This window comes from Pinus tabuliformis, chromosome 5_2 (genome assembly GCF_031772625.1).
Source record: "Pinus tabuliformis cultivar Carrire ecotype Pingquan chromosome 5_2, CPIR1, whole genome shotgun sequence".
In the NCBI taxonomy this organism is placed as follows: domain Eukaryota; kingdom Viridiplantae; phylum Streptophyta; class Pinopsida; order Pinales; family Pinaceae; genus Pinus; species Pinus tabuliformis.
Window position 1 is genome coordinate 301,595,023 of NC_142306.1, and position 20,497 is coordinate 301,615,519.

The following is a 20,497-nucleotide window of genomic DNA, read 5'->3' on the forward strand; positions in this document are numbered from 1 at the left end:
TACAATTACTCAAAGAAGCACACCATCAAAACATAAAGCCACATGGATCCCAAACAGTACTGCAAAACCCTGGTCTTTCCTTAGCCAAAAATGCAGAGATAGAATGTACAATGATATGCCAAAGCAATCCCTAATGTCCAACCCTGAAAATGAATTAGGAATTACATGATATAGACAAGCCAAACATATTCCCTTGCCTTTAGGGGTCGAGCTCATCATTCTAGGAGTTGTTTCAACCAATTCCAAACAAAGCACTAAAATCTAGGCAATCAAAACAACTTGCCTCTATAAGGTAGGAAACTAATTCATTCATTAAATTTTCACTTTTTAGTGAATGAATCTTCTAGAACAAGTAAATAAGTGCCCAAATTACATCATGTTTATCCAATTACATCAAGTTATATCAAAAATTAAATCACAAAGCAAAACTAGTCAAATTGGCCAAATTTCTGAGCTAGAAGGTGAAAAATTGAGCAAAAATCCTCTGTGCGCCGCGCCAAAATCTGTATGCATCGCGCCACTTTGGAGCTGATTTTGAGGCACTCCCTGAAGTCAAAATTGAGCTCAAGATAGAACATTGGAAAGCCCTACCTGTCTAATTTCAAACCCAAGTGGAATTTCTGAATTTGGATGTCATTTTCCCCTCCAAAACTTCAATCTCCCAAGACTGCTTTCTGTGTGTCAAAATAGGGGCAGAGAGGTCATTTTTTGAGTGTTTTTGACCTCCTGGGGACTCAAAACTTGCCCAAACTTCTTGGCCATGCATCAGTAGTCATTATTTTTCATGAAAAATCCAAAAATACAAAGTTTTTGCAATTTGGAGCTCCCTATCAAAAGCACGCGCGACATGGCGTAGCGCACAGGGAGGAAAACCCTGTTTTTTAGTGCAAAAAATTTCAAAATGTCAAAAATTGCTCCAAATTTCTTGAAATTTGGACTGGAGCTTCTTCACCAAAGGAAATGGTGGGCCAAGGATGCCTTGGCCAATATCTGGAGTCAATCATGCTCTTTTTGCCTCTTTTGTCCTCATCCTGGACTTGTGGTGTTGATGTGTCAAACTGTGTTGGACTGTCTTAATGATTGTGCAACCTCTGCCACCAAGGAAAAATAGTGAAATAAGGAAGGGGAGGGAAAAGTAGTGAGGTATTAGGGACTATTGGGACCATAGGAATTATGGAAATGTAGGAAGGTTTTGAGGGATTTGATGAATAGGGTTAGGAATTGTTGTGTCGGGTATGAGGTGTGGGGTTTCAGAATTTGGGAAAGGGAATATAGGAGAAGGAATTGATGAACTTAGGGAGATAGGGGAACTTAGGGAATGATGAAATAAAAATAAAAATGAGATGAGGGAGAAACTTGGTGAAAAAACAGTGATTTGAAATCCTAGCAACAAGTTTCCTTGAGGTATTTTAAAAGATAGGGTTTGATGTTTTTGTTTTAACCATTACCATCCGTCAACCACCCTATCCTAGCACAAACTTGGATGAAACACAAAAATGGAGGCTCTACCTATTTTTGGAATGAATAATTTTCAATTTGGAGGAAGATTTCAATGAATTTCAAGCCTTTTAGCCCAATGCACCGCTCCTTCCCAGTGCATCGCACCAGTGTAAATTTACACTGGAAATTACTGCCCAATGCGCCGCGCCTTCCCAGTGCGTCGTGCTTTTTCCAGGAGACATTTGAAGACCTTCCTGGTGTCTAAATTGGGTTTAGAATATCGCATGGGAAAGGTATTTGAGTCTACTTTCCAACCCAACTGGAAATTTTCAATTTGGAGTTCATTTGCCCTGTCAAAAGTCAAATCTTCCAAGACTGGTCAAAATGTGCCAAATGAGGCTGCCTCAAGGCAGAGTGTTGTTGCAGTCAACTTTTTAATGCCTTCCTAAACTCCAAATTGAGCTCATGATAGCTCATTGGAAAGATATTTGTTTCTAGTTATCATTTGACTCATCAAGGAAGTAATTTAACCAACCAATCTAGGAGAAAACTTGATTTTCCCAAGGTCACTTCAAAGGTGCATCAATTCTCCCGAGGCAATTGTATTTTTGACATTTCTCTAAAACCATGACACCTGTGTAAAAAGTGAAGGAGGTTTTTCTTCCTTGGCTTGTTTTGGACAAAAATCTCTCTCAGTTTTTCCAAATTCATCTTTCCTTGCTTAGAAACATCATTTGAATAAAACCTACCCCGATGTGTGGAACAAGAATTTGTCGAAATGAAGCAAAATGAAGGGGATAGGGAGCTTCTAAATTTTTGAGGAAATTTTGGGAAGTAGGGAGGGATGTTAGGAAGTATGGAAAAGTGTAATATCAGAAATTGAGTGAGGGGAAGGGGTGAAAAAGGGCAAAACACAGGCCTAGCCTTGAAAGTTGTCAAGTTGTAGCAAGAAACTAGGGTTTGTGCGAAAATGAGGAATTTGGGGAATCTCAATGATGGGAAGTGTTTAACAAGGTACATTAAGGATAGGGGAATGTGGATGAACATCAGGATACAAGTTTTGCTGATGATTTGACCGTCCAAGAGAAATTGCCTTCAAAACCCTAGGAGAGGGAAATGACCTTACCTAGGTGCAACTAAAACATGAACAAGGTGTAAAATGACCCATTGGAACCTGACATGATGATGAAAACCCTCTGAATGATGGTAGACTCAGCTGAATAGTGACATAGACTAACATTTGGACAACTTTGAAAGGAGTGAAAGCAAACCCTAGACCGAATACCTAGTGACCAAATTTTACTTGCAAACTCATTGAAATGACAAAATTTGACCTTGACATCTTAAAATCACTTTGTAAGAGCATATTTGATCACTGGAGGAAGGATGGAAAGACTGAAACTAACAGGTCTAACTCCTTTGTTTGTACATGTTCTGTTGCAGGCATCTTAAGCTTCTACCTCAATGCTTGAATTTCGGATTGTGAGTCTTGGATAATGGCATCTAAAGTAGCTTTATTATTTGGGTCTACCCAAGTTTGTCAATCAACTCCTTAAAGCCCTCATTTTTCAAGTGAAGGGCTCTTGAATTATCCTTCTCTTGTTTTATCTTGATAGTAGATTTCTCCAACAATTTCTCAACCTTGCTAAGAGTCAAGGCTCTTCTGCTTAATTCATTGTAGATCATCTCCCTTGCTTACCTATGCTAGTTGATATTATATTGCAATGGAACACTAGCCATGTCCAATGAAAAATCGACTATCCTAAATTAAATTCCAGATGGAATGGACTGTACTAAAGGATGATATAATGAAATTTTCATTTTGTTTCTTTCCTAGTCCATGGCAGCCAAAATCCTAGTTTGGTATGAGGATGAATGAGATGCTAGTTGTGATAGCATTTCATCCCTAATATTCATGTTCCTCTCATATGTCATCTGCCCTTCCTCCCATTTAGGTCATGTTTTTGTTGTACTTCCCAATGATCCAAGTATTTCTACCTCATTGAACTGGAGGTAGAAGCCTGTTGATGGTCTTCTAAGAGCACTTGGAAACCTTGCTAGTCCAAATTTCTTGGTCAAATTCACCTCAATTTATTCATCATTTTGTTCTTGTAGTTTGGCCTTTTTCGTTTATGTTGGATCCTCCATAACCATGTCTCCAACCTCATAAACATTCATGTCCTGGTTTTTTTCTTTTGTGACAGGTGTTTCAACCTCCTTTTCTGTGTTGATAGGCCAAGAGTCTAAATTAGCTTTCCATTCTAACTCAGGTCTAGATTCATGTTCATAAGCAAAAGTGTTGATTTCTTTCCTCCTCTTAGATATAATACCATGGGGATCATAGTGCCAAACCTCCCCTATCTCAAAATTCAACTCCTTTAACATATCTTCTACCTGTTTGAAAGCTTGTCTAGCATTTACAATGAAAGGGCCCATAGATTTTCCAAGCTTAAACATATAACCTTTCTTAGCAGGGACAAAGTGAATTTGATCAGCATTTAAACTTTGCCTGATAAATTCTAAGGCAAAGATCCTCATAGGCATAAATACAAGTAATTGATATGGAGGCAGCTCAGATCCATACACCCTAATTTCAGTATAATCCTCAAATAGGTACTAGTCACCTACCCTGGTATCCTTACTAAGCTGAAGGAGCTCTCTCTAGTGAGGCAAGACTCTAGGGGGAGAGACATTATTGATGATCTTATAAGCAATAGACATAAAGGTAGAAATAAATTGGGAAAACCCTTCATTGTTAGACTTCTTCTTCAAAGCATTGTTCCAGTCAACTACAGATTTTCTTTGCTTATTAGAGTCTATAATACTCAGGCCTAGGTAGTCAAACTCCTCTACATGAGTGTACATGAATAGGTAGACTAATATGGAGTAATATCTGAAGTAAGAGGCAAGGTGAAAATGGTTGAACTGAAACTTGATAGCTTCAACAAGAAATGAGGGAATGTCTAGAACAATGTTAGGATTCATCATTGAATTTAAGAACCCTAGAGTTGCTTTGGTGACATTTGTTGTTTCATCCTCACCTAGAAGCAACATAATTATGGCCAAGATGGGTTGCGCAGTTTCTGAAAAGAAATAAATAAGGAATGTTTTTGTATTTGGGGGAAATTGAGCATTTGGAGCTAAAATATGTTCGAGCATGGCTTGTCTTTCTTTAGTTGAGAGTCCATTTCAATTGAAAATGAGGGTGGTCTCTATGAATTTCTCTAGGTTAGGGGATTTAGGGTAAATGAATGTGGTTTTAATAAATTCTTGGGTGACTTCCAGAATTTTCTCCCCAATCAACAAAATGCATCAATTCTTTTCTTGGATGTATGTGGCCATGAGCTAGGACACAAATTTAGGAAATGGGTAGATAGTTGGGGAAATGAGGTAATACAACCCTAACTCAACAACTCAGAATGGGTCGTCTTTTATTGGGTAGTTGTTGTATAAGTCAAAATGGAGGTTGGTCAAGTGTAGAGGACAAAAGGGGTCATGAATCTCTGCCTCAGTGTCTATAAGTTGTTATGTGTGTCCTGAGGGTTTTGAATCTTGGGGTTTGGGGGGAATAGGTGCATTTTTCCTCATTTTAAGAATGATAACAACACTGCAAGGACACGGGGACTATGGGTTACCTAGTGACTGGAGGTTGTTGGATGTTATAGGCGCGAGGAGGGTCCTCTACTGGTTGATAGCTAGGTGAATGACATTTATAGACATGATAAATAACAAAAATGGGTGAATTTGAATTGGAACGATCAATTTATGAAGGGGTGTGGGTGGGAAAAATGAGGCAGTGACAGGTGGCCCTACTAGATTGGAAGATAAGTGGGGGAGGAATTACCTACTTTTGAAACTTCACACTTGACGATTGTGCTTGCTTGACGAGTGGCCTAGCTTGCTGACATAGTCGTCGCATTGGCATGAAGGGTGGCATGTTTGGTTACCGCTCTCTGGCAGGGCATCTAGACTAGTTTGGGAACAAGGCTTAACACCCCAAAGTCAATCATGGTCATAGATCTATTGCAATTCATTTTTTACCTTTAACTCTCCGGGGGGATGGTGTTGGCTTAATAGTGTGCTTGTTACCCCATAGGAGCCTTGTCAGGATTGGTCCACTCCAGAACAGATAGCGATCCACCCGAGAGGTGTCTGTTGTTTAACCATTTAATGTAAAGCACAGGAAAAGGGCCCACATTCCCTTAATTAAGTGCTTGTACTCATCATAACTTAGAAAAAATTTTAAAAACAAATATTATTCCCTTATAATCTTATTTTTGTTTTCCCTTTCTCCTTTCTTTACTTTTTCTTTTCCCATGACCTTCAAATGTTCCCTATGTACATGAAAAAACCTCCTCTGCAACATGAATAATAGAAGGAAGGATGGAGAGGATACAATAGATTCAATGATGATCTATTGTGCCCTTACTTCTCCTTTCTTGTACTTTGTTGGTTCTTGATTCTTGTCTTTGTTAGGTTCAATAATTTCACCAATTACATATTCCATTACTTCATATTTTGTAAGAGTCGAGTCTATCCTTTTCTTCCATGCTAGGAAATTTCATGAGCCAAGGAGCTTAATATTTTCCTTACAAAAAAAACCCATATGACCTATATATTCATACATAGAGTAACTGAAGCAGGAGCATCTGGACTTAGCCAACAATGTGAAAGATTGTTCACATGTTGTGTCTAAACAAGTTGAATTTCACTAACCTATGTGGTCAAAAGTCAGTTTTTAACGAGAGGGTTGGATCTCTCAAGAAATGAGTTGTATTTCATTTATTATAATAAGTTAGGAAATTGTCTTATTTTAGATTCAAAGATAAGTTGTTAGCTTAAGGGTGTGATAGAGATTGAAAATAGAGATTGAGTTGTTAGAATGTTTAAAGATAGAGATTGATTAGTTAGAGTGGGATTCGAGTGATAAAAAGGGGAAAAATGTAATGTAGAAGGATTGGAATGGGCAGAGAGCGAGAGGATTGAGTGAAGCGAGAGTCAAGTTAGAGCGAGGATTCCAGATTGAAACAGAGGTCTTTAATCGCTGTAATAGAGCCAAAGGAAAGACTCTGTAAACATATTTTTATTATGAATAAATGATGTCATGTGTATGATTATATATTAAGTCTATGGAAACTCTCGTTCACCTTTGTTTATTTGTATTTGGGACAGAATCAAGTGTTTCTCTGTTTTTATGCCTCATGATATAAAACTCAGAGTCCAAAAGAAATCACAGGCCTTTGTATTATTAACAGTGTTGATCTGTTTAAGATCTCAACTGTTGATCTAAAGTCCAACCAATGGTGTGAAATTCTGCTAACCGTTGGATCACCCCACATCGCATTGCAAAAGATTTGTTTACAAGGGGTGGACCTCAAGCCTTGAAGAATTGTGATATGCAATCACCACAATATCACATCGCAAATAGACAGTGGAGTGTGGTCAAACCACGACCTTAAGGAGTTGCAAAGTGTGATCGCGAAATCTCGCATCGGAGGAAGGCTTGTTGATTATCAGGACTTGGTTGTGTGACATTGTGATTATGCGATAGAATATGGACCATTGGATCTAATGTGTTACAATCTATGGTGTATCGCGAGCAGTTTTGTCAAATAAAAAGAAAGATCCATTGTCGGCCTTGTATAAGTTAATCAGAGTAGTGTTGAGGAAGATTGGACTGTAAAGGAGATTGAAATGCGGGGGCCGATTTGTTGAGATTTATCAAAACAATTTATCCCTGCATCATTTGTGGTATCTTAGCACAGATAGATTAAAGTTGATTGTAGTGAACATGTCGCCAAGGGGAGGAGCTGGAATTAGTCGAGGAAGGCTGGAAGAAAATGCAGTTCTATTGGAAGAGATCCGAAGCCTACTACGAGGATGGAAACAATTGAGACTGCTCAAAGGAGAACACTTGATGAAGGGGATGACAGTGCTAAAGAAGAATCTTCTGAAGAAGAAGAAGAGGAGGAAAATGAAACTACTAAAGTCATCAAGATGTTGGTGAAAGTAGGAGGAAAACCAAAGGTGGAAATTCCTACGTATGAAGGGAGTCTCAATGCAGAAGAGCTAATGGATTGGATCAGGTCATTAGACAAATATTTTGACTATGAAGAGGAAGCTGACGACAAGAAGAAGGTGAGATTTGCAGTCACTAGATTGAAGGGACATGCAGCTATTTGGTGGGACAAGCTACAAACATCTAGAACGAGGAAAGGAATGTCCAAGATCAAGAAATGGGATAAAATGGTAAGTAAAATGAAAGCCAAATTTATGCCTAAGGACTATCAGTTAAATATTTTTAAACAGTTGCAGAATTTATGGAAAAAAGGAATGTCTATTAAAGAGTACACAGAAGAATTTTATAGATTAAGTACTAGAGCAGGACATGGAGAAGGTAGCCATATATATCAATGGCTTAAGATATGACATACAAGATGAGATTAGATTTTTAAGTCTGAAGACTATTGAGGATACCTATCAAGCGAGTTTGAAGGCAGAGGAGAAGATGTTGAGAAAACAGAATTTGAGGAATAGAGGAAGAAGCATAGTAAGAGGTAGACGAGCTATCAAACTAAGGGGACAACAACATCAACATGAAGCAGGTAGTTCAAGTAGCAAACCGCCATAGAGAGGGGATTTTAAGAGAGGAATATTTGCGACCAAAGGAATGGGCCGAGGAAGAGATGTTTGATGCTACATATGTGGAGAATGGGGACATGAGTCGTGGCACTATCCTCATTATAAATTAGAAAGTCATAGGAATGCTAATGTGGCTGAAGCGAAGCCAGAAACACCTCGACTTATGGAGAAGGAAGAACCCCCTGAAGTAGGAGAATCCCTGATGTTGAGAAGGACATTGCTTAAGACAGAAAAAGAGATTGAAGAACCAGTGCAAAGGAAGAATTTATTCAGAACTACCTGTAAATCAAAGCGTAAGTGTTGTAAGGTAATAATTGATAGTGGAAGCACTGACAACATTGTTTCTACAGAGATGGTGGACAAGCTCAGATTAGTAAAGGAAGTGCACCCTACTCCTTACAAAGTGTCGTGGTTGCAGAAAGGACATCAAATTATTGTAATAGAACAATGCAAGGTTGAAATACAGATTGGTACGTATAAGGATGTAATATTATGCGATGTAATGCCCATGGATGTATGCCATGTATTGCTGGGGAGACCGTGGCAATTTGATCAAAAATCTATTCATGACAGAAGGAAGAACACTTATACTCTGGAGAAAGATGGGACTAAGAATACATTACTTCCATTGAAGGATGACGCTAACAAAGGAGCATCTGGGAACAACGTTATGCTAATGAGTGGAAAGGAGTTGCTGCAAGAGATTGAGAAAGGTGAAGAAATGCATTTTGCTATCATAGAGAGACCGAAGGTAATTCTAACTTCCACAAACTTAGATGATTTACCTGAGGAAATAAAAACTCTATTAAATGATTTTGTTTATATTATTGTGGATGAGTTGTCGAATGCGTTACCACAGATCAGGAGTATCAATCATCACATTGAATTGATACTGGGAGCAAGTTTTCCAAATAAAACAGCGTACAGATTGACACCTCAAGAGAATGCAAAAGTTGGAAGGAAAGTGCAAGAATTGATGGATAAGCGACTAACCAGAGAGAGTCTTAGTACATGTGTTGTACCAACAGTACTCAGTGCAAAGAAAGTAGGTGAATGGCGTATGTGCATAGATTCCAGAGCCATAAAAAAGATCAAAATCAAGTATAGATTTCCTTTGCCACGCATGGATGATTTAATAGATTGTTTGAGTGGATCAAAGTATTTTACTAAAATAGATCCAAAGAGTGGATATCCTCAAATAAGAATTCGAGAAGGAGATGGATGGAAGACTGCATTTAAAACAAACAATGGGTTGTAGGAGTGGTTAGTGATGCCTTTTGGACTCACTAATGCACCTAGCATGTTCATGAGATTGATGAACGAAGTTGTGAAGGAATATGTAGGCAAGTTTGTGATTGTTTATCTCGATGATATTATAGTTTTTAGTAAAAGTAAGGAAGAACATCTAGAGCATCTTAAATTGGTTTTAATAACTCTGTAGAAAGAGAAACTACTGATAAATCTGAAGAAATGTAGTTTTATGAAGGAAGAATTTATTTATTTGGGATTTGTAGTTTCTAAAGAAGTATTGGAAATGGATCCAGAGAAAGTCTAAGCAATTTGGAACTGGCCTATTCCTAGAAATATATTTGAGGTAAGAAGCTTCCATGGTCTTGCAAGTTTTTACAAAAAGTTTATTAGAGATTTTAGTCAGATTTGTTCACCAATTCTTGAAACAATTAAGGAGATCAATTAGTTGTTCAAGTGGATAGAAGCAGCAGATAGGAATTTTAAATTGCTGAAGAGGAAAATTACAGAAGAACCGATTTTAGCTTTGCCTGATTTTGAAAAGGTATTTCAAGTTGAAACAGATGCTAGTGGAGTTGCAGTTGGTGCAGTTATGAGTTAGGAAAAAAGACCAATAACGTACTTCAGTGATAAATTTAATGAAGCGAAGAAGAAGTATTCTTCTTATGATAAAGAGTTTTATGCTATTGTACAAGCCTTGAAAAAATGAGACATTATTTGCTGCCGAAAGAGTTTATACTGTATTCTGACAATCATGCATTACAGTTCATAAACAACCAGCCGAAGTTGAACCAAAAGCATGCCAAGTGGGTTGAATTTTTGCAGAGCTTTACTTTTGTGATAAAGCACACAAGTGGTAAGTTGAATAAAGTCATTGATGCATTGAGCAAGGTAAGTTTTATTGTGCAAGAATTCAAAGTTGGTGTTGTAGGATTTGAAGAAATGATTGAAATGTACAAATATGATACAGATTTCAAAGATATCTATACAACAGTGCAAAATCCAATAGTTCATAATAGAATTCAGTGGTTAGACTATCTCATCCAAGGAGGTTTATTGTTTAAAGACAACAAGTTGTGCATTCCCAAATGTTCTATGAGGGAAAACATAATAAAGGAAAAACATAGTGGAGGATTATCTGGTCACTTTGGACAAAATAAATCCTTTTCTTAGGTGAATGCTTTTTATTATTGGCCAAAAATGCAGACTGATGTTAAGAGATTTGTTGAGAAGTGCAAGATATGTTAGCATGCAAAGGGGAGAAGTCAGAACACAGGATTGTATCAGCCATTACCAATACCAGACCAACCGTGGGATGTAGTTAGCATGGATTTTGTTTTGGGATTACCAAAAACTCAAAGAGGGAATGATTCCATTTATGTTGTGGTAGATAGATTTTCCAAGATGGCACATTTCATTGCTTGTAAAAAAACTAGTGATGCAACACACATAGCTAATCTATTCTTTTCAGAAATTGTAAGATTACATGGATTACCTGTAAGTATTGTGTCTAATAGGGATACAAAGTTTGTAGGGAATTTCTGGAGAACTCTTTGGAAGAAATTAGGAGCTAACCTTAGTTTCAGTTCAGCATACCATCCACAAATAGATGGACAGACCAAAGTAGTAAATAGAAGCATGGGAAACATATTGAGAAGTTTAGTGTATCAAAATCCTAAGCAGTGGGATTTAGCACTAGCTCAGGCTGAGTTTGCTTATAATTACACTCCAAAACGAAGTACTAGAATGAGTCCATTTCAGATTGTTTTTGGAATGAATCCAAGAGGTGTGTATGAGCTCAAAAATTTGGGTAAACAGGAAACAAGAAGTACAAACGCTGAAGAGTTTGCAGAGCAGATGGAGAGACTACAAGAAGATGTCAAAGGCAAATTGCAGGAAAGCAGCAGCAAATACAAACAGAGGGTAGCTATGAAAAGAAAAGAGAAATAATTCCAAGTGGGAGATTTAGTGATGGTTTATTTGAGAAAATAAATATTTCCTGCTAAAACTTACAATAAACTGAAAATGAAAAAGATAGGACCATGTAGAACTGTAAGAAAATTTTCAGCTAGTGCTTATGAAATTGAATTGCCAGAAGGGATTTGAATATCACCTATCTTCAATGTTGAATATTTGTATCCATAAAAAGAGGAAGAGACAGAGCTACAGGAGGAAACTACAAGAGATGAAGTTCAATTGTGAACTGGGAAGAACAAATGCCAAAGATAGCTAAGAAGGAAGTGGAAGCTGTTTTGGAGAAAAGAGTATCCAAAAGAACCAGAGGACAAACTTGTTTCTAATATCTAGTAAAATGGAAAGGACAACTAATGGAGGATGCTAGCTGGTTGACAACAACAGAGTTGCAGAAGTATGGAGAAAGTCCTAAAAGTTTGAAGGATGATTATTTTCTTCCTCGGGAGTCTAATGAAGGAGCATCTAGACTTAGCCAGCAATGTGAAATATTGTTCACATGTTGTGGCTAAGCAAGTTGAATTTCACTGACCTGTGTGGTTGAAAGTCAGTTTTTACCGAGAGGGTTGGATCTCTCAAGAAATGAGTTGTATTTCATTTATTGTAATAAGTTAGGAAATTTTCTTATTTTAGATTTTAAGATAACTTGTTAGCTTAAGGGTGTGATATAGCTTGAAAATAGAGATTGAGTTGTTAGAATGTTTAAAGATAGAGATTGGTTAGTTAGAGTGGGATTCGAGTGAGAAAAGGGGGAAAAATGTAATGTAGAAGCATTGGAATGGCTAGAGAGCGAGAGGATTGAGTGAAGTGAGAGTCAAATTAGAGCGAGGATTCCAGATTGAAACAGAGGTATTTAATCGTTGTAATAAAGCCAAAGGAAAGACTCTGTAAACATATTTTTATTATGAATAAATGATGCCATGTGTATGATTATATATTAAGTTTGTGGAAACTCTCATTCACCTTTGCTTATTTGTATTTTGGACAGAATCAAGTGTTTCTCTGTTTTTATGCCTCACGATATAAAACTCAGAGTCCAAAATAAATCACAGGCTTTTTTATTATTAACAGTGTTGATCTGTTTAAGATCTTAGCCATTGATCTAAAGTCCAACCAACAGTGTAAAATTTCACCGACCGTCGGATCACCCCGCATTGCAAAAGATTTTTTTACAAGGGGCAGACCTCAAGCCTTGAAGAATTGCAATATTCAATCACCGCAATATCACAAACTGACAGTGGAGTGTGGTCAGACTGCGGCCTTAAGGAGTTGCGAAGTGCGATCACGAAATCTCGCATCGCAGGAAGGCTTGTGCGTTATCAGGACCCGGTTGTGTGACATTACAATTATGCGATAGAATATGGACCGTTGGATCTAATGTGTTACAATCTATGGTGTATCACGAGCGGTTCTATCAAATAAAAAGAAAGATCAGTTTTCAAGCTTGTATAAGGTAATCAGAGTAGTGTTGAGGAAGATTTCACTGTAAAGGAGATTGAAACGTGGGGGCCGATTTGTTGAGATTTCTCAAAACAATTGATTCCTACATCAGTAACAATATGATACTTACTTGATGATCAAGAGTCTTCTCTTTCTGATTATTTCTCAACTATCTCGGGGCTTTCAAGATCTTAAAAAATACTTCAATAATGGCTTCCAAAAGCGATGACACCAAAATATTTCGATACTTCCTTTAGGGAGCTCTTCCAACAAGTCTTCAACTAGATCCCTTGTTAAACAATATTCTCCAAGATTTCTTTTGATGAGACCCTTCTTCTAGATCAATATGTCTCCTTTTCCCCTTAGCAAACCCTTATTGTGTCCACAAGATGATCCTTCTAGTTGCCTTCTTATTCACTTTAACTCTGATACCATGTTAGAAATGTAATGTGGTAGCTACTAATTCCAGTTTTCCTTAACCTTAATACTTTCTTATGAACTTTATTATCTTTATTGTGTTTCTTTATTAGATCTTCTTCATCAAAAAAATATCAAGAGAAAAAAATAATAAAGATAGTGTACACAAAGTTAGGTTCCAAGCCAGGGCAAAACCCCTACAAGGGGAAAACCCAAAATATCTTCTCTTCTTATATAATCTGCTTCAAATGAGACAAAAAATACCCAAACTCTAGACCAAGTCCTTCTCCAAGTATTAAGTCAGCCCTTCCAACAAAACCAACTTCTAGCTACAACTTGGACCATAGCCTTTGCCCTACAATTTCATCCTGCAATTTTGTCCTGCAATTTCAGCCTTGTAGATACTGTAGCAACCTTAATCTAGCTTCTTGAAGAGTCCTTCCTTGATCAAGATAGATCCTTCCAAGTTCAACGAGGTCAAGATAGAGTATTCTCCCTTCCAACAAATTGATACTACAATTTTCTCTTTTGCAATTTGAACTTGCAATTTCGGCATCCTTTGTAGTTGTAGAAATCCTAGAATTTCACACGTATGAGAGACATATATCCCAAAAACAAGGTTATTTGACTCCTTTTTCCTTCTATACCTTCGATCCACCTTCCATGTCTCTTCTAGCCTTAGATTGAACCATTTTCAAGAGATATCAAACTTGTGAGTGAATGTGCCCCAAATGAGGTTGAACTACTCCTTTATATAGCCTTTCCAAGGGGTTGAAATCCTTTCTTTAGGCCGACTTGAAGCTTCCAGGGTTGACTTGTACTTTGGAGGTTTCCAGGACTTTCTATACTCAAAATAAATTCTTTGAGAAGATATATTTTTCTTGGAAGGGTCTTATAAACATGATGTTGATTCTCTTGACTCATTACAATAAACCATATGACCTAACAAATCCTAGAACCATGAATAACATGCTTTTACCTAGAAGACCATCAATAGAGAGCATGAAATCCATGCTTTAAAATAATAACTTTTCCTTTTCTTATTATCTTTGTTACATAAGATACATATTGAAATGAGTACAACAATAATTATGAAGACGGAAACTAGTTACATTTACAACACTAGCCACTTAGCCTCATGAAACTCAATGTACCACATTCCTTGCGTGCATCCTAGGTATTTGACCTCACTCATCTTTGTTTCGATTCAAAAATGTTTTCCAAGAGGTGAATGAGGGCTATGCATCAACATTCACCCCATCTAGGGGAATTGGATTGCTAATAACTACAAATATTCAAAAGTAATAATATAGAACTACAAAAAATGGTGAAAATTGAATGTTTGATAAGCCATTGATTTCCTCACCATATAAGAATTGTCTTAGAATTTTTTTAACATAACTTTATAAAAATTTCCATTAAATATTAGCCTATAACAGTAAGGGAATAGACCAAATGTTGGCATGTACTCAAGGTAAACTATGTGAAGTTAAAGACAAATAATATTTTTCTCTATTACAACAAATTGGGAATTTTTTGTTATAATATAGTGAAGAGGGTTAGTCGAATGTGTTTAAGGAGTTTGTATGTGTGTAGGTTTTGGTTGTGTTAGACTGAGATTTGTCTAAAGAGTATCTTGATTGTATCCATATATACCTTTGATTTTTTCTTTGGAACAAAATTAATAAACAAAAAAACAAGTATGATTCTTATCCTTTTTATCATTGAAGGCATTTTGAATACTCTGTATCTTCCACACTCGAGCATTATTTTTCCCTTGTATTGGTAGCATTCGTTACATAAAATTTCAATTTCCCCTCATGTTAAATCCACCCACTTGCAAAAGTAAAATAAGTTCTTGATCCTCCTTGTAAAACATTTCCATGTATCTTAAACGAGCTATGTAATGCCCACTAACCATATTTTTTTGTTCATAATAATATTTTTACCTTCTCTTATATGCATAATTTTGTTTTAATATATCTATAAGAGAGCTACATTATTTCTTTCTGTTATCACTTAGGTTGTTCCCCAAAATCTGTGAGAAAAGGGAATATGGCCGAGGTAACCACTAACCAATCTTTTAGATGCAGATACTAGCCAATCTGCAGCCAGATAGGGCTCTCTCTTTATGATTTTAGCTTTGTTTTGCTATATGTTAGGCTAGTTATGAAGTACAAGTATTTTTTTTTATTTTTGGATGGTGATGTTCAATAGAACAGCGATGCAGAATATGAGAAGTTCAGACTATTGGGTTAATGGAGTCAATGAAAATGAATGTCTGGGTATGGCTTCTCTGACAGAGAGGGGTGCTATAGAGCAAGATAATTAACCATGGAACAAACTGTAAGTTAAAATCAGCTGAAATGGGGTCAGGGGATGAAAGGCAATTAAGAATCTTTCATCATGTTGACAAAGGGAACGTGACGAATATTTCCAGGGAGCAGTTAAGAATTCCTTAATTACATTCAGGGTGTAAGAACCAGGGAAACATGAGCATTTAAGAATTCCAGCATATGCTAATTCTGAAGAAAACATTTAAAAATAATAGGGATTGAACACAGAGTACAACCAAGTAAGTTCTGAGCTATTATTTTTCCCTGCAATTTAGAGTATGATATGTAAATGATATATAAAACATAGAAACAGTAAAACATGAGTTAGAAAAGACTTATTGGTCCATGAAATAATTCAAGAATTCTGCAACATGGGCGTCTGCCATCAATTCCATAACCAAAGAGTTCATCAGCAAAGCATTCCAGCAATCTTTATTCAGAAGAGTTCTCAAATTTACAGCGCAGTTCCAGAATGATATCACCAACCCCTAATACTTAGCTTGGGGAGGTATTTGTACAAAAATGTTTACAAAATATCTCAAAAGAGATAATATCTTGCAATAACTTCTTTCACCTACTCTACAAAAGGAGTTAATGCTCTTGGGAACAGAGAGAAATGAATGCAGAAGTAAGAAATACTGTGTTGGCCGCTTTGTTGGTGAGATGCATTGATTATTTGCTCAGCGAGTTGGCTGATGGATACTTTAGTGAACTTCCGCGCTGCTGGCGTTGCTCTCTCAGGTGGTTTTTCCTGCACTTTAATTGACTGCTGCCCAGCACGATTTTTTATCTGCCCTTTTCTGCATTTTATGATATCTTGTAGTGTTCTGGGAAAATAAACTAAAATTTGAAATTTGTCTATAAAATTTCAAGCATACTCTACCACCACTGGTCATTTGGTAATTGGTGTCTACGAATTTTAATTAGAGTTTCATCAGCATCAGTATACCTGAAGAAAGTGGGCTAGGCTGTGAAAAGTGCCTTACTTCATGCTCAATAAAAAACAGATTTTCCAAATTGTCATATAGGCTCTGTCCAGATGGGAGTGCCTTTTCTCCTGCAAAACTTGATGATGCTGTGGCTTGGCTATCCACATATGTATTCAACCTGTGAATATAATCTTCCTGTGTCATCAGTTAATAGACTAGGCAGACCCTTTTCCTGCAAAACTGTAAATTTTTGTGTGAAAGCATTTATCTCCACTTGCATTTCCTGGCACTTCCTTTCCACATTTTTTATGAATTTCCTCTTGGTCAATACTCTTTTAATTGTTAGGATGTTGTTGGTCCTGTCCCTGATATCCAGTTTTGCCAGTTGTTCCTTGGTGCGGGTGTTCAAAAATTGTATTAGCCTATTGGCCTGCTCGGGCATGTGTCCTAATGAATCCCTGGCCTTTTGAATTTCTTCTTGAGCTATTGTCACCAAATCAATCTGCTCATGAATTATCTGTATTGATGTCCACATATCAGTGATGGATTGGCCAATGTTGGCCCACAGAATGCTCCTGATTTCTCTCAAAGGCTTGTCTAACAAGAGGTCCTTTTCCAATGCCTTTACTTTATTTTCCAATGCTTTTACCTCCCTTGTTTTTTCTGCCACAGTCATTTTAGATTTATCATAACTAATTTCCAACTTGGCCAATTGCTCTTTGGCATCTTTTAATTCTGATACTTGCAGTCTTAGATCCTCCATAGCCTTTATAAGTTCCTCAGTAGTCATGGTAGTGCCGCTGCTTGCTGCTGTTGTCTTTGAAGTACTTTGTGATGTTGATGTCGGGACAGTAGGAGGGACTGCTACTGTGACTGTAGAAGGAGGAGTTGTAACTATTGGAGCTATTTGAGATGGCTGGGAGGTCAACTCTCCCTGCTTTCCTTGCAGTGCTTTCTCTAATTCCTTCTCTGTTTCTACCAATCTCTCATTCATTTTCATTAGCAGGTCCATTGAATCTTCTTGTGATTTCTGCTCAACAATCTCTGTAGTTTGAGGATGCATGGTGATGGGCAGCTTAAGTTGTTTCCTGAGAGCTGCAATATCTTCTTCCTTCTTTTTTATTAATGCTTGGATGCCTTTGGGATCCTTGGGATCATGTCCCAGCTCTATGATAATCTCTTCTAAGGACTTAATTCTGTTATCCTTAGCTAAAGAGGAAGCCTTTTCCAATTCCAGTTGGGCAGAGGCATTATTTAAAGAATTTTGCAATTTGTGGGCCAATAATGCATTATTTGCCAATGTGGAGTATACCATTTCTCTAGTTTTCTTATGTAATTCAATCTAGTCCATCGGCTGGATGTCTTTGGCTAATACTTCCAGATTGGTCCTGATGTAGTCAGCAGCTGACTGTGGTTGTTGCATTTTGGGCTTGAAGTGACTCAGGATCATCTTTCCTTCTTGAATGATGTTGACATTAACCTTTGTTGATTTGTGGGGGCCATCTTCAGCAAGTGATTATAAAGTTGAATTCTTATTGGCTCATTCTTTGCCTTTATTTCAGTAAATGTCCTCTTAATGTCAGAGCCTTACTTGCCTTGTTGCTTGGCAGAAGATAATTCCACACTATGTTGTCTTCCAATCTCCTGCCTATGTGAACTGGCTGATGTTTCAGTGACCGGAGATGTATCCTGGATGACTGCTATTTCTTCCCTTGGACTGTCTGTGATCTCCTGAATGAATTCCTCCTCTGATAGGGGGTTCAATCTCTGCCTTTTCTCCCCTGGTTGCTCTTCAGAACCGCTGATCGGTGTGTCTTCTTGCCTATCCCTTTTCTTGCCTCTCTCCTCATTTAGAGGAGTTTGTAGTACAGGGATTTCTGGTGCTTTTGTTTGTGCTGGGGGAACCTACCCTTGGCCTTGTTCCTTTGATGTAGCTGGCTGGTCTGTCATTATGTCCTGTTCTGAACCTATTACCTCTTTGCCCTTTGCTGACCCTGTGCTGGCTTTTTGTGTGGGCTGCTGAGAAGTCCCGGCAAAAGATGTATCACCTCCTGTGTGCTGGGGCAGTTTGAAGGATACCTGTCCAAAAGAGTCCAGGTCAAGCGTTTTTTCAAGCTCTTTCATGGCTTTTTCCAATTTCTCTTCCTCAGTAATCTCTTCAACTAATGTGCCTTCTACCCATTCTTGTTGGTTAGCATATTGTTGAATTTCAGGGATTTTGTGGTGAACATATGTTGTAAGCTTGTTTTTCACTTTTCTATAACTTATGAAATGTTCAGGGTCATATGGTGCCCAATAAAAACTTTGTTTCAGCTTAAGTTTCTCCCCTAAAATCTTATCAGCCTCCTCCCAGGCTTCCCTTTTATTGAAGATAAAAGGGCCCAATTGATTTCTTATTTTGAGCTGTGCCTTTTTCCTAGCACCATAGAAATGAGTCAAATCTAAACTAATAAATTTCCTGAAGTATTCTAGGGCAAACAGTCTCATAGGTACATATTTTGGCAGCGTATAGGGGCACAACTCACAGCCATAAATCCTGATCTCTGTGTGATTTTGGTAGAAGTACCAGTCACCTATATTGTAGCCCTTTGGGAGATGTAAAATTTTTTGCATTTCACTAGAGAGTCTGGCAGGAGGAGTTGTCATCAATAAAGAAGAGGCTGGATGTATGAACAGGTCAATGAACTCACAATATGTATCGGGAGAGTTGTGGACTTCATGGAATACTGAGGTCCAGAAAATTACAGACCTTCGCTCTCCCTTGAGATCCAATTTTCTGAGAGGAATTTGAAAACTATCTGGTTGATTGTACAACAACAAATGATATATGTATGATGTGTATTTGAACACTCTTTCTCTGTCCAGGCTCATGAATTTCTCATGGATTTTATTAGCTATGAAGGTGGCAAAATCATATTTGATAGCAGGGGGCTGTCCTAGAGTAAATATGGACATCAAAACTAAGGTAGTCTCATCAATATACTCACTGGTTTTAAATCCTAAGATGTAGGATATCATGTCTACAATGAATCTCCCTGCTTCAGTGAACCAAGAATGCAAATAAGGAAGAGGTTGCTGGGGTTGGCAATTTGGTTTCATGAATAATTGAGCTATTTTGGTTATCTCTGAACTGGGCAGTTTGGCACCTTGTTCAAGCAAGAATCCCATGGAGAGAGGAGCCAGAGGCTGTGTTGGCTTAAAGTGCAGCATCTCATTTATGGATTCAGGGGTAATGTGAAATAAGACAGTCCCAGATGGAGCCATAACTGCTCTTTAAGTGGGGTCATAATTGGCACAGCATAAGTGGATGATATCAGGAAGCACATTTACTGAGGGGAGGTAGTATATGGGCATGTTGGACTCCCAAATTCCATAGACATCAGTATTGCTGTGGTAACTATTCCTAATTTCACAAACTGCTTGGAGGTGAGGCTTGTCACCAATCATATCATTAATTTGGAAATCTCTGTCAGCAAGGGGCAACCATTCCAATTCTTTGTGTGGTGCATTAAGGGGGGCAACATTGAGGGCCACTGGAGCCTCCATTATTCAATCTTCTGTGATTTTTCAATTTGAAATTTGGGCTTGATGCAGCAACAGTAGGTAAAATAATAGTTTTGGGAGGTCTCTCAGAGAATTTTACAGGCCGAGACCGGTTTGAATTTAGCTTGGTGGGCGAACTTGCAGAGGGAGACAGAGTTCACGGGATTTCTTGGAAAAAATGGGTAAAACAGAGGTTACAGTGCGCGGGTTTGAAGGCATCACAACGTTTCTAACTCAAATTTGGGCATTTTTTGGCGAATTTATAGAGAAAACTAGAAAAACGGGGTTTAGGAGCAAAGTTTGGGTAAATACCTGCTTCAATGGGTGCCCTGTGCAAAATGTAGGTGGCAGACCGAACTGAGGGGCTGAGCTATGGACTGAATTAGCTGGGTGGCAGACTGTGTAGTGGAAATGCCGCTTTGAACATGAAAAGGAATGTGGAGGTTGCGCAGAAGAAACAAAGAAAAATGAACGAAAAACGACATTTTACGCCTTTTGAAAAAAAATTGATTTTGGCGGGATTTTGGCGCA

At 37.8% G+C, this 20,497-nt stretch overlaps 1 protein-coding gene across 1 annotated transcript; it reads left to right on the forward strand.

Moving 5' to 3' along the window:
• Positions 1-8,584: 8,584 nt before the first annotated feature.
• On the forward strand, positions 8,585-20,199 carry LOC149158735 (uncharacterized). The gene is made up of 3 exons (XM_089434083.1): positions 8,585-8,833; positions 8,942-9,140; positions 20,018-20,199. The coding sequence occupies exons 1-3, from the start codon at positions 8,585-8,587 to the stop codon at positions 20,197-20,199; spliced, it is 630 nt and encodes a 209-aa protein (XP_089290209.1).
• Positions 20,200-20,497: the final 298 nt, after the last annotated feature.